We start from the raw sequence: 18,831 nt of genomic DNA, 5'->3' as shown, positions 1-18,831 counted from the left end.
TTTTGTTTTTACATTATTCACAAAATCTTTCATCATTGTCTACCAGCATCTGCTCACACAGCAAAACCAAACCAAAAAAAAAAAAAAGAAATAAAACACCTGGCTAAACAAAGGGCAACATAGCTGTGTGTCAAGGGCTGCTCTGAGCCACTGAGACAGCCAAGAATTCTCAATGTTTAGGGAAACCTGGTAAGCACAAGATGCCTGAGATAAATATATATATATATTTGTAAAATGTATGTATATGAGGATTATTCATATAATCAGGGGGATTACAGAAATTTGCCAAAAACATGACCTCAAACTTACAAAGTTATGCAAAGATTTTATTCCAATATCTAAGCCAAGAGCCACATTTCAGAGCAGATGAGACACTGCTTAAGGTCACTGCTGCCCATCCAGAACCACAGCTTTACACCTCCAGCACCTGGCTCAGTGTCTCACTCACAGCATCCACCAGTTCATAGGTTGTGCTAATTAAATGTTTTTTAAATTGCTGTCCAATGTTTTAAGTGATCTGGGATAGCTGAGGTTCAAAATGTCACACTGCAAATGACTGGAAAAATAAGGAAGAAAGAGTAAAAATAGTAAAAATCCTAATATTAGGCTAGGAATAAAAAGATTGCAACCTTGAAAGAAAAAGCCTCAACAATTCTGCCTTATTTAAACAAACATTGCTCAAATGTAACATCCTCTTCCAATATTTCTTCCATAATATTATTGTTAATATAACAATATATCAAATTTCCTTTTAAGTACTTGCATTGAAGTGCTGCTTTGAAAGGTTTCCAGCAAGCTCAGCTGAGGAACTCCGAGTACCTCTGAACAGACACACTCATCACCTGGGGAGGGAAGGGCTTTGGAACCCTAAAGCTCCCAACTTAAAATGAAACAACGCATACAACCACTGCCTACCAAGCACTCAGGAGAAAAACACCCCTGTACTGGCAACAGAACAGGCTACAAAGCCCAAACACAGGCTGCCTCAGAGCCCACAGCTCACAAATTCCAATGCTGCCACAGAACACCTTTGGCGAGATTTTTTTTCCCCCCCACAAGCCAGAAAAAGCTTTCAATTTTTATTTCTTTGTCAGTGTAAGATTGATATGCTGTACAAGGAGCATTTCCCACTTTGGCTATGGATCACCCCAAGCATTTGTGGGCATGTGCACATGAAAATCTCCATTTTCAGTATCATGGTATGGTATCATTCTACAACTGAAAATTTTAGACACAAAGCACATTTTTAATCACATTCCAGCAAGTCTAAAGGTGAAAATCAAGCCATAGATCCATTTTTGAAACAAACACCCCATTAAAAGGGATATCAATTAAATGTGAATGGCTCCATGCACAGTTATCATTAAGAGGCCATTTCAAGAATGCTGTCAGGTAGGCATGAAAACCTGCAGAAAAAGGCAAAATGTAAATGTAAATGCTTTTATTACCCTGTTTTCTTCAATCTGTCATCACTGTAAGTATTTGGTGGAGTGTACTTCTTGCAACACCATTATAAAGTTCTCAGATACAACTAGTTTGTGTAGGCATAACTTCAGTATTGTAAAGCAAATGAAACATTAAAATTGACATGGACTGTTCACAGTGCACAGAAACAATCACAACAGAATTTTAACCTGCAACTCCTGAGAACCACAAGAACATTTCAGAGCTGCAGAAGAACGTGGTTGTTCTGTACCATCAATCTGCCCAGACCTAAAGTATCAAATAATGTTAAAGCTGGAGAGGCAGAATACATACAGCTACATAGCACAGAAAAAATGGAAAAGTCTTGTGAATTATCTACAGATTATGGGCAAATGCAGTGAGCAAAGGTTTCTCTGTAACTTTTTCCAGCAGAACTTTCATCTCCTCTTCCATAAAGACACTTTCAAGCTTACACAGTAGGAGCAGGAGAAGGAGAAAGCCAAACTTCACAGCAATTCTATTAATACCAAACTGCCTGTTGTATAAGGCTATTGCTACCCATTAACCATCACTTCACTCACAGAGAGCACATTTTAATCACTGCAGTTTCCAAGCACAGTACAAAAGGGGCAATGAAGTCTCACCCTGGGAAGGTGCTTCAGGACACCTGAAGACAGAGGTACATACAGCAAATTGTGAATGTACATGGAACTATTTGTACCAGGCACTAAATGCACCCTCTGCAGGGAAGAAACAGAGCCATGCACTGACAGCGACTGTTAACGTGACATTTGCATAACAGATGAACTTGTTGCCATGGAAAGCGTAGGAAAATTCTGAGCTGGGCTATTTAAAACACCAATTTCTGCAAATGTTTGGCAAAGTCTCCACTTTAATGATAGCACTGAAGATCATGTTACTGTGTTTCACTACAGACTTCTGGAATTATGGTGGTCAGTACAAGAAATGGGAGGATGGCACCACAGGTGTGCAATGCCAGGAGAAAGAAATGACCCAATAGTTTGCAAGAAGCAGAAGGGAATGTGCTGCCATTATATGGAGTTTGTGAGAGCAGAAAACTCGACACTGCTCACAAATTTCAGATAAACAGATTTTCAAAAACTGGTGAAAAATTCCGAGTGGGAAGCTGTGTTAAATGTGTGGAATTACACCAACCCCTACAAACTGAACTGTGAGCTACCACCAATCTTCTCAGTACATTTTGTACATTAAATTATGTACCATAACTCTGTACCAGACAAGAGATAAACCAGTTTATATTACCTGCCTGTCACAGTATGCCATCCACTCTTGCAGCATCTCATTCCAATCCCCAACATGTTCTGCCTTCTGACTAACCCCAGTGCATATCCCAGGAAGTCTTCACTTTATAGACTACAAGACTTACTTATAATGACTTAAGTAGTACAGAATGTCACCCAACAATTACAAGGCATGGAAAACAATGATTTAATTCCATGCAATTTTACCCCACACAAGAGGTGTGATGGAACAATTAAGTATAAATAATTAAATGTAGAGCTTTTAATCCCAGCAAGATTTGAAAATGTTATTTCTGCCTTTATGCCAATATTTCTAAAACAGTAGAAAGGGGACACAAATATGTGACCAGACTTGTTCTAAACTTTTTCAATCACTCCAACTCTTGGTGTATTCCTGCCTCCCCCATTCACTACAAATTCCCAGCAAGTTGCTCCATGGCTGCCACAGCTCCCACAGCCAGCCCAGGACAGAAAACACGATGAACATTCTTATTCTTCCCTGTGCTTCTATTCCATGAGCTTTTGTTTTGCTAAGTATTGGGACAAAAGCAGCAGCAAAAGAAATGTCAGCTGGCACACACACTTTCCAGAAATAACTGTTCTCTATATTTAGCCAGTTTTTAAATAAAATTCAGTTAAAAATAGAGCACCCAAATTGTGTATTTAATACAGAAAATGTCTAAATTTAAATCTCTGCTTTAACCAGTCAGAGCTTTTATCTAGGCCCAGAAAATGGTGCTTCCAGTTACTAGGGCTTGCTCCAAAATGTTTGTGAAATGAAGATACTCTCAGATAATTAGAAATACCATCTATTTTGACAGCAGCATTTACAAGGTAATGCAAATGAAAGCCCTCACACAACTACTTGTACTGGCAAGCTTAAAATAATCACTACTAGATCAGTCTGCCTCTATTTGTAATAAATAACTCAGATATTTGTCATGGCCGTATTTGGATCACTGAACATTTGAGAAGATTACATCAAAAATATCTGATTTAGCTGAGTTATCTTCAACAGTCGGTACTTAGGCCTTTACCTTCCATTTTATTCTGCTGTTTGACAAACCAGGTATGTTCCAATTCAGCAGTAGCCACACAAGTAAGTGAAATTAAAAAAAAATAAAATAAAATGGAAAAAAAGGACTTTTGAGTCACTGCAGACCCAAAAGCTCTTCTCACACACCTGATCAAGGTGGTGTTTTGCTATCCAGAGCAATTCTGCCTCTCTCTGCCAGACATGAGAAGCTGTCCCTGCATGGAAAACCAGACCTGGAGCACTGATCCAAACGTTTGCCCAGGCAGGGGCGGTGGCTGTGCCTGGAGAACACAGCTGTAGCTGCAATTCCCAGCACACAGGGCTGCCTTTGTGTCCCACAGGAGCCCCAGGATTCCTGAAACAGGAGTTCCACTGCTGAGGAAACAAGAGCAAAGCCTCACACACGCAGGATCTGGACAGTGCCACCACCACGCTAAAGCTGCCAGGGATAAAATTAAACCCCTCCCCACTGCACAAGGTCACACTCAACATTTTCATTTGCAGTCACTCAAATTTGTCCTCTTACTCATTTTATTCAAATTTGTCATGTCATTTATGTTTATCACATCTGCAGCATGTCACTTCTCAGAGATTTTTCTCCAAGTATTCCCAGTAAAATCAGCCCTCTGTGTTTTACAATGTATTTCACCTTTGATATCCATTTCCAAATTTCTTTCCTTTAGCCTTATTATATTTCTTCAGTACAACCAACTACCTACTGGTAACTATGCAGTGTTTTTTCATCAGTTCCCAATAAAAATATTACAGCATCTTCTCAAATGGGTCTCCAACCTAACAAAGAACATTAATTGTTAATAACCAGCTCCTGTCAAAACATATATGCAGCATGAAAACTCTGCTTTTCTGTATCTGGTGAATTTGCAAAGACTCATCTTCTTCCAGCTTCAGAGTGATAAATACAAAGTCATAGGGCAGAATATCACAGCAGGTCCTTTGCAGAAGTAAATAAATAAAGATAAATATTAAACTCTTATATATATGAGTTTAATATATATATATATAATATATATATGAGTTATATATATATATGAGATAAATATAAACTCATCATTTTAATGTCCAATACAGTCACCAAATAATTTTTATCTGCTGGGAAATTGTGGAAGATTTGCTTCACTTCCTTGGTGAAACAAAGTGCTTCATTCATTTCAGCCACAGCCCACTGATACTTTCTTAGAGAAATTCCTGTCAGCCTTCTCTGATAACATGAGATACACTGAATTATATTTCCAAAGGAACTGTAATCCTCCAGTTGCCCAATCAGTCCATTTCTCAAAAGGACTGTGCTACAGTACAATGGCAACAGTTGGTGCTCATGTTAACAAGACCAGCAACAGAAGTTCTAAATTTATAATATGCCCCAAACCAGACAAGAGCAAATTGCTACGTGCTTCATTTGTGACATCAAGAAAGGTCACAGGCACATGAAGTCATTACAGGGAACAGTAACTTCTTGCATTTTTCAAACAGTGAAAACAAATCTCAGAGCACAAATGTACTTCTGCTCAGTTAACTGTGACGTGCAAGATGAAAGTCTAATTTGATCTAAATGGGTTAAAACTAGAGGTTTAATGTCCACACCTGTTTATAGTAGAAAACATCAACTAAAACAGACTCCAGAAATAAAATGTCACTTGACACAGAATGGCACAGAAATAAAATGTAATTCGGACAATTTAATGTGCAGGTAAGGAACCAGAAAATAAAACCAGCTCTGGGGAGAGCAGAGGGTGACACTGAACAGTTCAGGATTTGGGAGTCATGAGCTAAATTTCAGCACAAAGTCCACTTTGCTTTTGCAATCCCTGACTGTAAGATCAGAAACACTGGGCTGCTCTTTACCTACAACTTGAAAGGGAACACTGCAGGAAAGTTCATTTTTTGCCTCACTTGGTAAGACCTATTCCTTGGGAAAAGACCAAGATAATTCTAAGACTTGGCTGAGGATGCAGCTATGGCAAAGGTGGGTGTTTGAATGTTCTGACCCAAGCCCAGCTGGACAGGTGAGCCACCACTGCCCTGAGCTGCTTTACACCACAGCTCACTAACTCCACAGCCTGCACTTTCACTGGCAGCAACATATGGAAGTTTGCATTGCACTCAGCCCTGAATAATGGTGATGCCTGAGAAAATTTGCCCAAATTTCTATGAATCGAGTCACATTTACAAACACCGAGCCTCTCCCATTCAACAGTCAAATTGTTTCTGATGGACTGCCAAACAAAACGAGATCTGTATCTGAGGAGACTCGAGTGAGGCATCTGGCTCTCAACAAGAGTTAGAATAATGTAGAGCTGACTACTCATTTCCATGGCATTTTGCAGCAATAATAATCAAGATGATGGATTTTCAGCTATTATAATACTCTCACTAGAATAACTTTATGTCAATCAGCACATTAATAACAGTGCCTCTCTGAAGTTTTGCAGCATTAATCATAGTCAATCAAAAGCTCTCACAGAACTCTGATAACGAGTGTAACAACAGAATTAACTCTTAAAAGCTGGCAAGCTCATAAGTGCTCAGAAAGCTTCATCCCAAATAACTCTCAGGCACTGGTGATCCAAATAAATATTGTGATTTTCCAGGGGAAGTGTGTAAAAGGCAAATAAATACTTGTAGAAAATGGCCAGACATTGCCTAATTTCTTAGCTACAAATGCTGAAATACCACTGAGTGTTGTTTCAATAACTGATAATAAACCCAACAGAAAGTCAGTCTGCTGTAACATTTCCTTGAGGAACTCAACACAGCAAGTGTAGGCTGGTGAGAATTCTTCAGAACAAAGTCATCCCTGTCAATCTGTCTAAGGCTCTTGGAAGGAATGACAAAATAAATTGGAAGATTTAACAGATTGAAAAAAAAATTAAATACACTCTAGTCTTACAAATTACTTTCCTTTTTCTTCATTTGAAAAATATACAAACCATTTAATAAATAAAATGTAAATTTTATTTGCTATTTTGCGAAGTTTGTAATGCAGTGATGTGAGAATCTTCAGAGAGTTGACAAACACAAGTTACCTTCTGAACGAGATCTCAATTAAAGAAAAGAGCTCTCAGCCACACACTCAAATGGAGTCTGCATGTCTTCCATGAATAACCCAACTATCAAAACTTTGTGTGCACACTCCTGAAATTAAGTTTAATCTGCTTGTTCACCACTGCATAATAAATTACACAGGGCATCTGCAGATAAACCCTCGGTATAAGACATTCCCTGTAAATAATGCAAATACAATAAATAGTCAATGCAAAATTATGTTAAGTTCAATTAAAAGTTTAGCATCATTAATGATACAACATTATTCATATTAATTCTGATTGAATGGTTTTGAAAAGACGAGGCATAAAAAATCTAGAGAAAGGCAGTAGAAATGATTAAGAGGTACAGAAGGTTCTTATTACAAGAACTTAGAGCCTTCTCTGAATAAAAAGATCGTTCAAGCAGCAGGCAAATAAAATCAGAATACACTGGAAGTCAATAACTGACTTTACCTTGCATCCACCATAAACCCCAGAGTCTCCAGTTGGGAAACAAACACTGAAGTGGGAGATTGCACAGGAGGGTTAGAAAACCACAGAAAAAGCAACAGTGGCTGGTAAAGCCTTGACTCAATGTGAGGGGACACAAAGCAATTCAAGAAAGGATTTTATTCATGTGAGCAAAAGTCACCCAGATTCAGTGAGATACAAGGCAGTCAGTAGCCCATTGATTTTGTTCTTTTATAGTCTGTAAGCAACAGGACAACTCTAAATTACAAAATATTTAAGGAATAAAACACAAAAGTACTTGTTTCCCTCTGGAAAACAGTGTCTATCTACTCTGCAAGAATTCATCCCCTTCCTATTTTGGAACAAACTCTCCAAATCTATCTCAAAGCTCTTCCCTAAAAGAGCAATCACTAAATTTTCTCCACATCCTCTACAGAGAAGGGTTTAAACAATTCTATGAGTCAGAAGAAAATGGTCTAAGAAAGTGTTAGGAAATCCCAATACAATGAAATATTTCTACAAGGAAACTGGTATTTCAATAACAACTTGGTAACTTGTAACTTATTTTCAGGAAAATCAAAACAGTATTTACTAAGAAAGGAGGAGAATAATTTCCAAATGCAGTGGATTTAAAAAAAAAAAAAAGCAGAGAAATATCAAGCTACTTTTCTTCCAGGTCAACTCCCTGCTTCAAAGTCAATCCTGATCAATTAAAAAAAATTGATTAATAATAGAAAGCTGCCTGGTGCCTTATTTCATTTCCCACTGTGGATTATATAACTGAAGACAGCATTAGCAAATCTGCTGGGAAATGCCACAACTGTGGTCTAGATATATTTCACTTTTTTAACTTGAGAAAAGCAGTCTAAGGAAATGTGACTAAAAACTCAAAAGTATGAACAAAAAAATACAGAATGCTTTAGAATCTGAGTTACCAAACAACCCAAGAATTTTTATTCTGTTAGGTAACTATATACATCTGCTTTAAGCAGAACTAAGTCAGTAGCTAGAAATACAACTTGTAACAACCATGAAGGCCAGATTGTTATTTTAAGTCAAACACAAAAACCCCACAGAGATAAAGTAACAGTGTGTGCAAGGTGCTTGTAGTACTTCCAAAAGTTTATACTTAGAAACACAGAGTTTAAGGGGCCAACACAGGAAATTCAGTGTTGAATTTTTTAATTTTCTTAAATACAGGTAATTTGGTTTTTATTCCTGAAATAAAGGCTTATTTTCTCCCATTCTTCAATCCATAGCAGGAGCAAGGCTGGAATGAGTGATACCAATCTCACTGGGCTGTTCTGAAAGCACAAAGCAGCTGTCCTAGGACCTGGGGCACTGCTGGAGGTGAAGATGGGAATTTAAAGTAACACAAATCTCCCTTTTACAGGCCCCCATATATGGGGGTTAAAAGAAAGTCTGTACTGCTTAGAAGACCTCAAATGTATGAGTTACTCTCCAGACAGATGCTTCCATGACAGATATGGTCCCCTGACATCCCAAATGCTGCTCCTGAACTGGAGTTGTATAAACCTTCTTGCAAACCAATGTGATTTGGGGAAATTAAAGTAAATTCCATTTTAAGACTTTGTTATGGATGATCTCAATGACTTCTTCCTTCCTCCCTCATCTTCTCCCCATCAATGGTTAGGAAATTTTGAAGCCTTGAGCTCCTACCTGAGCTTTTAATTAAATTTATTGGAAACAGAGCTTAGATAACAATATCATTTCATGATATCCTTGCTACAAATGTATAACTTGCACATCCCTCTATAAACTACATTCAAACTCATACACAATCATTTTTCTCGCAAGCTCTTTTCTGTTTAGAAACAAACTCTTACACTTAGTCCAAGTGCAAATCTAATAAATCTGTGTAACTTAAAAACCAGACAATCAGGGCAGCATTGGACCACGATTTCCATTTGGGATGACATCCAGATGGCAATCCAATGCCTACCTTTTATAAACATTATGCATATTTATGACACTCTCAAGTACAGCTAATGATTTGGAACTACATGAGAATGCTTAAGAAATTATTAACAAAAAAACCTGCAAGGATTTCTAGTATCACAAATTTAACCTGCTTATTTCATCCCTTTGTTTTCCTGTTCCCCCGGCAGCAATTTGACACTGTTTCAGCAGCAGTCACACTTTCAGACAAGAGAAAAAACAGTGTAACTTTTAGGATGACAGAGTTTATTTAGATGTGGGAAGTGGAAGTCTGAGGTTGCACTTTGCATTCAGCCTGATATAAACCAAGGCACAATAATTATTTGTAACAGCCAATAACTGATTCCTAATTCACCCACCCTCATCTCACACTGCCTGTGGGCCAGTGTTAGATATTAAAGTATCCTTACAGTTCATGTTCTACCTGAAACCTGGTGAGAACTATGGGAAGCAGCAACACTTATAATAGAATCATTAAAGTCAACAAAGCTTTAAAAGATTTATTAGCAATGGTTTGAGACTTTTAAACTGTACTGAACAATCACCAGGGGCTGTCCACAGCACAAGTGACCCTGAGGCAGGTGCTTTGCCTGCACTACAATGGAGAAATATTTTAGCAGTTGACACAACTGTGGCTGAGAGTCCTTTGGTTTCACAATCCACTCCAGCTGCATTATGCAGCACATGCTTTTGGAAGATGGAAATTAAAGATTTTTCCCCACATGGAGAGCCTGACACCGGTGCAGCTCCCAGGGAGGCAGCACTGGCTGAGGAGCCCCGGGGCTGCCTGATATGAGGGGAACAGTGAGGGCCACAGCACCTCCAGACACAGAAACAAGCACGGGAGAGAGGAAACACTGTCCTCTCCTTGCCCTCAAAAAAAGGGCTGTTTTAGAGTTAGTACTCCCAACAGTTTCATCCTGAGCAACACCAGTATCTTTCTTCCTTCAAAACCACACTCTTGATCTGCCACGTAATCCCTAACAGAAATGAGATTTTAGCCTTGTTGAATCACCCTTTGCAGGATCTGCAGCCTATGCAGCACCTTAAAGCAGATTACAGCCTGATAAAAACACTGGCTATCTTTATGTATGATCATCTATTGAACCATCCATTCTCTAAAAAAAATACTTTAGCTACTGAAAGTTGCTTTTCTTCAGAAAGACTGAGTCTGAAGCCGGAGGCTTCATGTGTTCTTTATGAAGGAAACCTTCTGTCGATGTTACTGATCACTGCTACAAATTATTCCTGATCACTGCTACATATTATTCCTGTCATATGCAAAGGAAGAAATGCCAGGATGAGACAAAAAAAAAAAAATGCACACTACTTCTCTCAAGGACACATGAACCCAACTTGCAAAGTGAATCCAAGCTGTTCTCTTTTGAATTTCCTTAGAAGGAGAATTAATGTAAGATCTTGTGCTAATGCATTTGACTGAGCAAATTTCCCTACAAGCCTGGCAGGCAGCACATTAACTACAACCTGGAGAAACGATGGTAAATGTTTAACAAAAAAAAAGAAATTTCAGAAAATGCAAAAGAAACAAAAACCCCTAATCTCAGTGTAACTGTGTAGTTAAGGTAGCAATAACAGCTTGGCTCTGATAAAAATCTGTGATGGTACCCGAGTTTCACCAGGTTTTCCTTTTTGGGGCATTGCATTCCCGCCCCTCTTGATACCTTGCTATCCTAAATTTCTTTCTAAATCTCAAATGCACCTTAGGAACATCACACAGTGTTCCAATGTATGAAAATAAAATAGCAATAACTGCCTTTTCCATCCTGAGCTGCTGTGCATGGTAGAAGGAAGATGGAGAGGATTTATTCCAGCTAAGAAAAGCTATGGCCAAGCCAGGCAGGAGCCATCAAACACCAACACCTGGGGACTGTAAAGTAGTTTGAATGCAGAACACAAACCCAAAAATATCAGGAGGGACCTGGAAGAAATGGCAGGTGCCATCCTAGGAACACTGTAAAGGAGATTCTGGACCTTGTGTCAGGATCTCTGGCACACAGGGCAGCCCAAGGTCAGGGCGGGCAGCTCAGTGTGGACTCTGTGTCTGCCTGGTCAGCTCCTGGCTCACCCACACCCACAACTGCAGCCTGTTCTGACTCTGTAACTCAGTCTGACAGCACGGGAGGATTTCATCCTTCACTCAGAGACAGGAGCCCTCCTGCAACATCAACGTGAGCAGTGAAAGCCTGGATGGACTGACTGGGCAAAACTCTCATTTTTATACCTGTAAATGGTCGCCTCTTCTGATCTGTCAGGAGTTCATTACACAGATGGCAGCAACAAGGTTATTGTCAAATGATAAATATCTTAACTGTTCAAGCATAAGACCTAAGAGGCATTAAAAATTCAAAAGGATATTTGTTTTATTGAATATAGAATAATTATGAGTTTTATCTAATAACTACATGGTCTGTATCACTAAATCATAATACACCTCTTAAATAATGTCTTGTCTAGTCATTCCTAATTTATTAAATCTGTCACTTTGCTTTTTCTGGAAAATGTGTTCCTAAAGGACACTCTCATTCACAGTTGTTGGAATTTAGCAATTCTTACTTGGTTATATTTTATTCTCAATGTGTAAGACAATAGTGTGCAACACAGGCCAAAATAAAATTTAAAAAAATTATTGATCTGTTTAGGTTACTAATGAATTCAAATTTCACAAGCCTCTGGAGGAGCTCCTCTCCAGCAACTTTCTTAAATTGCTATTTAATTCAAATACTACCTTATACTAACTCCCAATTTTTTACATGCAATTCACAAAATTATTTCTCCTCCCATCCCTTTGTATCATATAATTAGAATTATTTCTTTTAAAATTAATTACTTTTCAATCATGTTCATCATAATTTCCTTAATATCCCCAGATCCCTCAAGTCTAGGGTTAAGAAGCTTCCCCGTCCAAGGATACAGCTGAATTTACAAGAGCAGGGATATGAGTAGAAACAATTCTGGAATCCTCACTGCAGCTACTGCTACAGATCTGCAGGAGAAAAGTGCATATTTCTTGTAAAAAGATTGCTGTGAATTGCAAATATTAGCAGATGTCACTACAAACACTAAAATAACAGAGTAAATGCGGAGTAAAAAAAAATTCCAATGAAACCTGTGAAAAACAGAACTATAACATTTCAAAATATCCAATGAATTGTCTTATTTTACAGCTGAAACTTTAATCTAACAATTCAAATCGACTCAATACCAAGAATTTGGTCTTTCTGCTTCATGAGACAAGAATATAACTCCATAAATATATTATTCCTGGTTATTCTCAAATGCTTCATCAATATTGTGCTTGGAGTTGGTTTTTGCTGGGTTGCTTTTTATTTAATAATTGTGAGCCTTGGTAAGGAGCTTTTGTTTATAAAAAGGGGGAAAAGATTCCCAATTACGAAATCTGTAGAATCCGTAACAGTTAAAATATGAAACCTACAAAAGAGCACAAAATCAAAACCCAGAAAACAAATTAGCTTACTGGTATTTTTACCTATAACTTCATGAATGCAAATCAAACTTCTATGCCATGAAAAATTACCTTAGAAATTATTCTGTCTGGCTTTTCTGATTTATCATATAATCAAATTCCTGCAGGTTGTTTTTCTAGCCTTTCAGGTAAATCACAGGCACACAAATTCCATGGGCTAAGATAATGCAGGTTTAGGAAAAAAACATAACACAGCCTGTAATTTACCAAGTGCTGCTTATATGCTTTTCATTATAAAATAAAACTCAGTGCTTGAATTTCAGTTTGCTTAACCCATTAAATACTATTCAAAATAACTAATTGTGTTGCACTACAGTCCCCCATCTTCAATCTCAAATAAAAAACTTACACAAAAACTGTTTTCAATATCTGACCTTGTTTCCAATGTGAGTTCCAGTCAGCTGTACTACCTGTAAGATCAGGTCCTATATTTTATGTTTAAAAAATTATATTGAGGTTTTTTAAAATATTACCTTTCTTCGGTTCATTTTTCACCTCCAGAGAATACCAAAATGTACATATTCCCATGCCAGAGGAATTGATACATCTGTGCTACAACTGTGAATATTTCCCTTCTATATCTACTCCCTGTAACTAATGGCTTTATCGTGATTTTGGCCTAAAACGTTAGTCAAAATGTCAGTTATGTAAGGCCACGCGTGGAGGCACACGCACTCTAAAAAACCCTCCTGCTGAATTAGTCATGGAAAAAATAATGGATGTCTGGTCTGACATACATATTCACAGAGGGAATAATTCGTTTATACCACCCGACACTGTCCCAGTCTCCCTCCCCGGCCCAAGTCAGCCAGGAGCAGCCATTCCCACCGCCTGCGAAATTCCATAACCAACAACACATCGGCCTAGAAACAACAAGACATTAAAAACCGCAGGGAAATAACAGGACCGCAATTCTTCATTTGGCTCCACTGACGTACCCCCAACGCCGCGCTCAGCCTCCCCTTCCCGAAGGATCGCGGCGAACCCGGGCTGGGCTCCCCCTGCTCCACAGCGGGATCGCGGCGGGCCCGGGCTCCGCTCCCGCTGCCCAAGGAGAGATTGCGGCGACCGTGGGCTCTTCCCAGGGAGGGATCGCGGCGGCCCCGAGCTCAGCTCCCTTTACCAAGGAGGGATCGTGGGGCCCCGAGCTCAGCTCCCTTTACCAAGGAGGGATCGTGGGGCCCCGAGCTCAGCTCCCTTTCCCAAGGAGGGATCGTGGGGCCCCGAGCTCAGCTCCCTTTCCCAAGGAGGGATCGCAGCGGCCCCGAGCTCAGCTCCGTTTCCCAGGGAGGGATCGCAGCGGCCCCGAGCTCAGCTCCCTTTCCCAAGGAGGGATCGTGGGGCCCCGAGCTCAGCTCTGTTTCCCAGGGAGGGATCGTGGGGCCCCGAGCTCAGCTCCCTTTACCAAGGAGGGATCGCAGCGGCCCCGAGCTCAGCTCCCTTTCCCAAGGAGGGATCGTGGGGCCCCGAGCTCAGCTCCGTTTCCCAGGGAGGGATCGTGGGGCCCCGAGCTCAGCTCCCTTTCCCAAGGAGGGATCGCAGCGGCCCCGAGCTCAGCTCCGTTTCCCAGGGAGGGATCGCGGCTGCCGCGGGCTCGGCCGCCGCCCCACGCGGGATGGCTGCGGCTGCCGCGGCCCCGCCGCCGGAGCAGGACGTTCCCCCCTTCCCGCGCCGCTCCCGCCGCCTCTCCCAACTTTTCCACCCACAACTTCCACGTTCCGCCCGCGGCGCCGCCGGCCGGGCCGGGCCCTGCCCTCCCTCCTGTGCCCGGCTGCGGAAGGTCACGGCGGCCGCAGGCCGGGCTGCCCCGCGCGGGGGCGGCGGCGGGGCCGGTGCGCTCCGTACCTCTGCGGGCCTTCGGGGAGTGCCGGCGGCTGCGGGCGCTCGCTCGCTCCTCCTCGATCGCGGCCGCTATCGCCGGGTCGTCCTCGCCATTGTACCACACCAACAGCTCCTCGCCCGCCGCGATTGGCTGCCGGGACACAACACAGGGCGCGCGGCCAATCAGCGCGCGCGTTGTTGGCGGGGCGGGGAGCGGCCGCGGCGGCGCCCACGGCGCTGCCCCCGCCGAGCCTCGAGGGCGCCGCCCCGCGCGCCCCCTGCCGGGCGGAGGGCGCAGCGCCCGGCGCGCCCCGCCCCCGGACCGCGCCGGCACACGGAGAGCAGCGGCGAAACGGCCCCAAAACAGCCCGAAACAGCCCGAAAACAGCCCCAAAACCAGCCCCCAAACCAGCCCGAAAACAGCCCGAAAACCAGCCCGAAAACCAGCCCCCAAACCAGCCCCAAAACAACATCACGGAATGTAACACACACAGACAGAACAGCACTGCAATAGCCCCAAAACAACCCAAAACTTACGGATTGTAACACACACACACACACACACACATACACACACACACACACACAGAGAACAGCAGCGAAACAGCCTGAAAACACCCCAAAACCACCCCCAAAACAACCCAAAACTTCATCACAGATTGTAACACACACACACAGACAGAACAGCACTGCAAGAGCCCCAAAACAACCCAAAACAGCACACAACTTCCTCACGGATTGTAACACACATACACAGAACAGCAGCGAAACAGCCCCCAAACAACCCCAAAACTTCCTCATGGATTGTAATACACACACACACACACACACACACACACAGAGAGAGAGAGAGAACAGCAGTGAAACAGCCCCAAAACCACCCCCAAAACAACACACAACTTCCTCACGGATTGTAGCATACACATACACACAGAACAGCGCTGAAACAGCCCCAAACACCCCAAAACAACCCAAAACTTCCTCACGGATTGTAAAGCACACACACACAGAACAGCAACAAAACGGCCCAAAACACCCCAAAACAACCTCAAAACCTCCTCACAATTTGTAACATACACACACACACCTCTACACTCACACACACAGAGAACAGCACCAAACACCCCAAAACCTCCTCACAGATTCTAACACAGACAGACACATAAACAGCAGTGAAACGCCCCAAAACCCTCCTCAGATTCTAACACACACACAAAACAGCACCAAAACACTCCAAAAACAACCAAAAAATCTCCTGACACATTCTAACACACACACACCCACCCACACACAGAACAGCACAGAAACACCCCAAAAAAAACCCCCAAACCTCCTCACTCATTCTAACACAACACACACAGAGAACAGCACCAAAGCAATCCAAAAACCTCCTCACAGACCATAACACACACACACCCCAAACCACACATACACACAAAAAAATTTTTAAAAAATTACCCCCGAAATTCACAAGAAAACACAGAAAAACCCCAGAAAAGTGACAAGAAAAGACCAAAATAATGTCCCAATTTGTGGTTTGCCTCAAACAGTGCCACTGATTTAAATCCCAGTGTTCACTTCTATGGATATTCACTGTTAATTCTTTTCAGAGAGCAGCCAGGGGTTGGGACAAACATAACTACCTTATACAAAGTACTATATAACATTAATTAATTATAATACAATTATTAATTATATATATAGTGGCTGCTCAGGCAGCCACTACAGCTGGGATCTGGAACAAAATCCAAAGATCCAGGAAAAGATTTTCACAGTGAGTTAACAGGAATACAGATAATTCCAAGATATTTAGTAAATCTACTTCACCATAAAAATCAAAGGTTTGCTTGCCATTCCAAATTAATTATTTCTATTCTTTTTAATCAAATATTAAAAAACCCCCACAGACTAAATTAGTCAAACGGGCATCACTGCAAATGCTACTCATACTCCAAGCTCTGCCAAGAAAAGAAACTCTATTGATCAGTTCATTTCACATGCTCCTTAAAATATCAGGCTCAAACTAGTAAATCCCCAAATTGGCAAACTAAAGATTTTAACTTACTTTTAAAATCTTCCTTATTGTTTCTCCATTTCCTGAAGCATTTTACCCAAAACCAAGAAAAATTTAAATGCCTTGACTTTAATTCCCCTCTTTCAGGGCTTAATGAACATGGGGCTGGTGGAGACCAGATCTTATTTTCAGTAATTCATCTGATCAAAGGGTGTCCTCAGACTATTATCTCCAGTCTGAAGCCAAAGGGGAATTCTGTATCAAGAAGAAAAGTAGGATTTCTTTCTTCTGCAGCTCATTTTTAGTGGGTCTCACAGTACCTGATAAAGGTGATAATTATCACCATACCCCAGACACTGGAACAACAAGAGGTGCAAGATCCCAGCAAGTAAGGGAAGAGTAACTTATAAGCAAAGCCTATGGCTTGGCTTCCTTGAGTTGCAGAGGCCTGATAGGATAATTAGTGGCAAACTTAATTTGCATGGCCTTGGAGCTGATGAGCAGCAAGGAATAGAGCAAAGCTGTTTGATGCAAAAAACCCCTTATCATCTAAAAATAGACAAAGGCAGAGCAAAGATCTGGATGAGGTTTCAGGCAATGCAAACACAGGGTGTAAGGAGCACGTCACCTGTTGGCTGCATGGCCAGAGCTAACGTTCAACGTGATGAATTCAGTTTTATTGTGACTGCTCTAGAATCTAAATTAAGCCCTCTAACCTTGTACTTCTAAAATGAGATGCAGCAGCAGCTTCAAAAGCAGATAATTAAAGCTGCTCCCTCAGTGACAGTATGAGAGAAGGACTACACTGAGCAAGTGCCACTTGTACCACCGCTCCTCCTCGTGACACCCTCTAGTAACAACTCCAAAACTCAACCTCCTCCAAACTATTCCCTGCAGATCCTTGGTGTAGCAGTGTCAGGCTGGGACAGCCTGGCTAAAAAAGGTATGAATTTTGGGAAGGTTCATTAGTTTAATAATTCCCACACACTATTTTGTGGGTTTTGTTTTAACTGCAACATTTAACTGGCCTTAATCTGAGTATTTCCTGTTCAAAAGGCTTACAGTAAGTTTGAAATATGTTATTTTCAAGAGTAATAGCCTAACAAGTTATTAACCTAACCTAAGTAACCTGAAAGGTGCTAGCTCAGATTGCCTAAAAGTCAATTAATTGTGCACATTCAAGCACTCTAATGAGTCTTGTACAGACTGAGTTGGGCATTTGCCTGCCTGACCTCCTCAGAGTAGCTATTTTTCACCAGACACTGCAGTTTACTGTGATATTGTGCTTCTGCACCTGGTTGTGGCCTCTTCTCACCAAATATAACCAAAGTGAACACTCTGACATTTACTGGTGTGAATCCTTCACACTCTATAACCCAACGTTATGTTGCTCTCCCCTATTTAACAGGGAGGACCCTGAGGTATTATAAACCTCTTGGGTAAAACAGTCCTCCACAAGCAAATTAATTTCATTTTAATCAGGGACAGTTTCATTGCCAAGTTTCTTCAGAAGACTTTTTGAAACTGACTTTTCACTGTATTTTACTTTTTCTATAATTCAAGTTTTGCCCTGTGTGCAGAAAACCACTGCACAGTGAGCTCCTCTCACGAGCAGAGGCAGGAAGAGCTGAAATTAAATCATGAATTTAAGCTGCTCCCCTGCATCCTGGGGAAAGCAGATGCAAAGCAGCTTACAAATACCCTCAGCCCCTCAGTAAAGATGAAGAGAAGATGGAAGAGAAAATCATTTGCTTGTGCTCACTCACAAGTGGTATTTTATTCTATAACTATTTATTGAGATCAAGGAACAGGGAAGTTACAGCTCTACAGTTCTGAGGTGGTTCTACATCAAGCAAATTTGGACTTTGTTATATCAGCAACGAGGCCTGGAAATCAGCCTGTTTAACTTACAAATTAAAAACCTACAAAAAGCTGAAGGAAACCTTGGGAAAAATAAGACTCCATGACTATACTTTCAATGCTTCAAGATAAAGCAGAACAAAATTACACACAAGCCACCTGAATTCTCCTTTGGGGGTAAATAAAACCTGTCCTGTTTATTTGTCAGCAAGTGGAATTCCCCTAAATTTATGAATTATGATAAAGATCAGGAAAGAACCATGTGTTCATACCCGGGCTGGTAAATTCACAGCAGGTTTGAAATGGCAGTAGAGATCCTAACATTATATGCAAAAGATAAGGATATTTAAGATGTTCTTTATTACATGCCTTCTTTTGTCTCAGCAGCAAGGTGTGACTGGGACAAAATCCAT

At 41.2% G+C, this 18,831-nt stretch overlaps 1 protein-coding gene across 1 annotated transcript in view; it reads right to left on the bottom strand.

The window, feature by feature from the left end:
• The window catches only part of PRDM2 (PR/SET domain 2), a 52,070-nt gene that overhangs the window by 13,660 nt on the left and 19,579 nt on the right, over positions 1 to 18,831 (bottom strand). Inside the window, exon 6 of the mRNA XM_063417013.1 lies at positions 14,569 to 14,695. Within this exon, the coding sequence (XP_063273083.1) occupies positions 14,569 to 14,695 (127 nt within the window). The remainder of the gene's footprint in view (positions 1 to 14,568; positions 14,696 to 18,831) is intronic.

The sequence above is a fragment of the Prinia subflava genome, chromosome 21 (assembly GCF_021018805.1).
Source record: "Prinia subflava isolate CZ2003 ecotype Zambia chromosome 21, Cam_Psub_1.2, whole genome shotgun sequence".
Classification (NCBI taxonomy): domain Eukaryota; kingdom Metazoa; phylum Chordata; class Aves; order Passeriformes; family Cisticolidae; genus Prinia; species Prinia subflava.
Note: the sequence above shows the minus strand (reverse complement) of the source record. Positions and strands in the feature narration are given on the sequence as shown.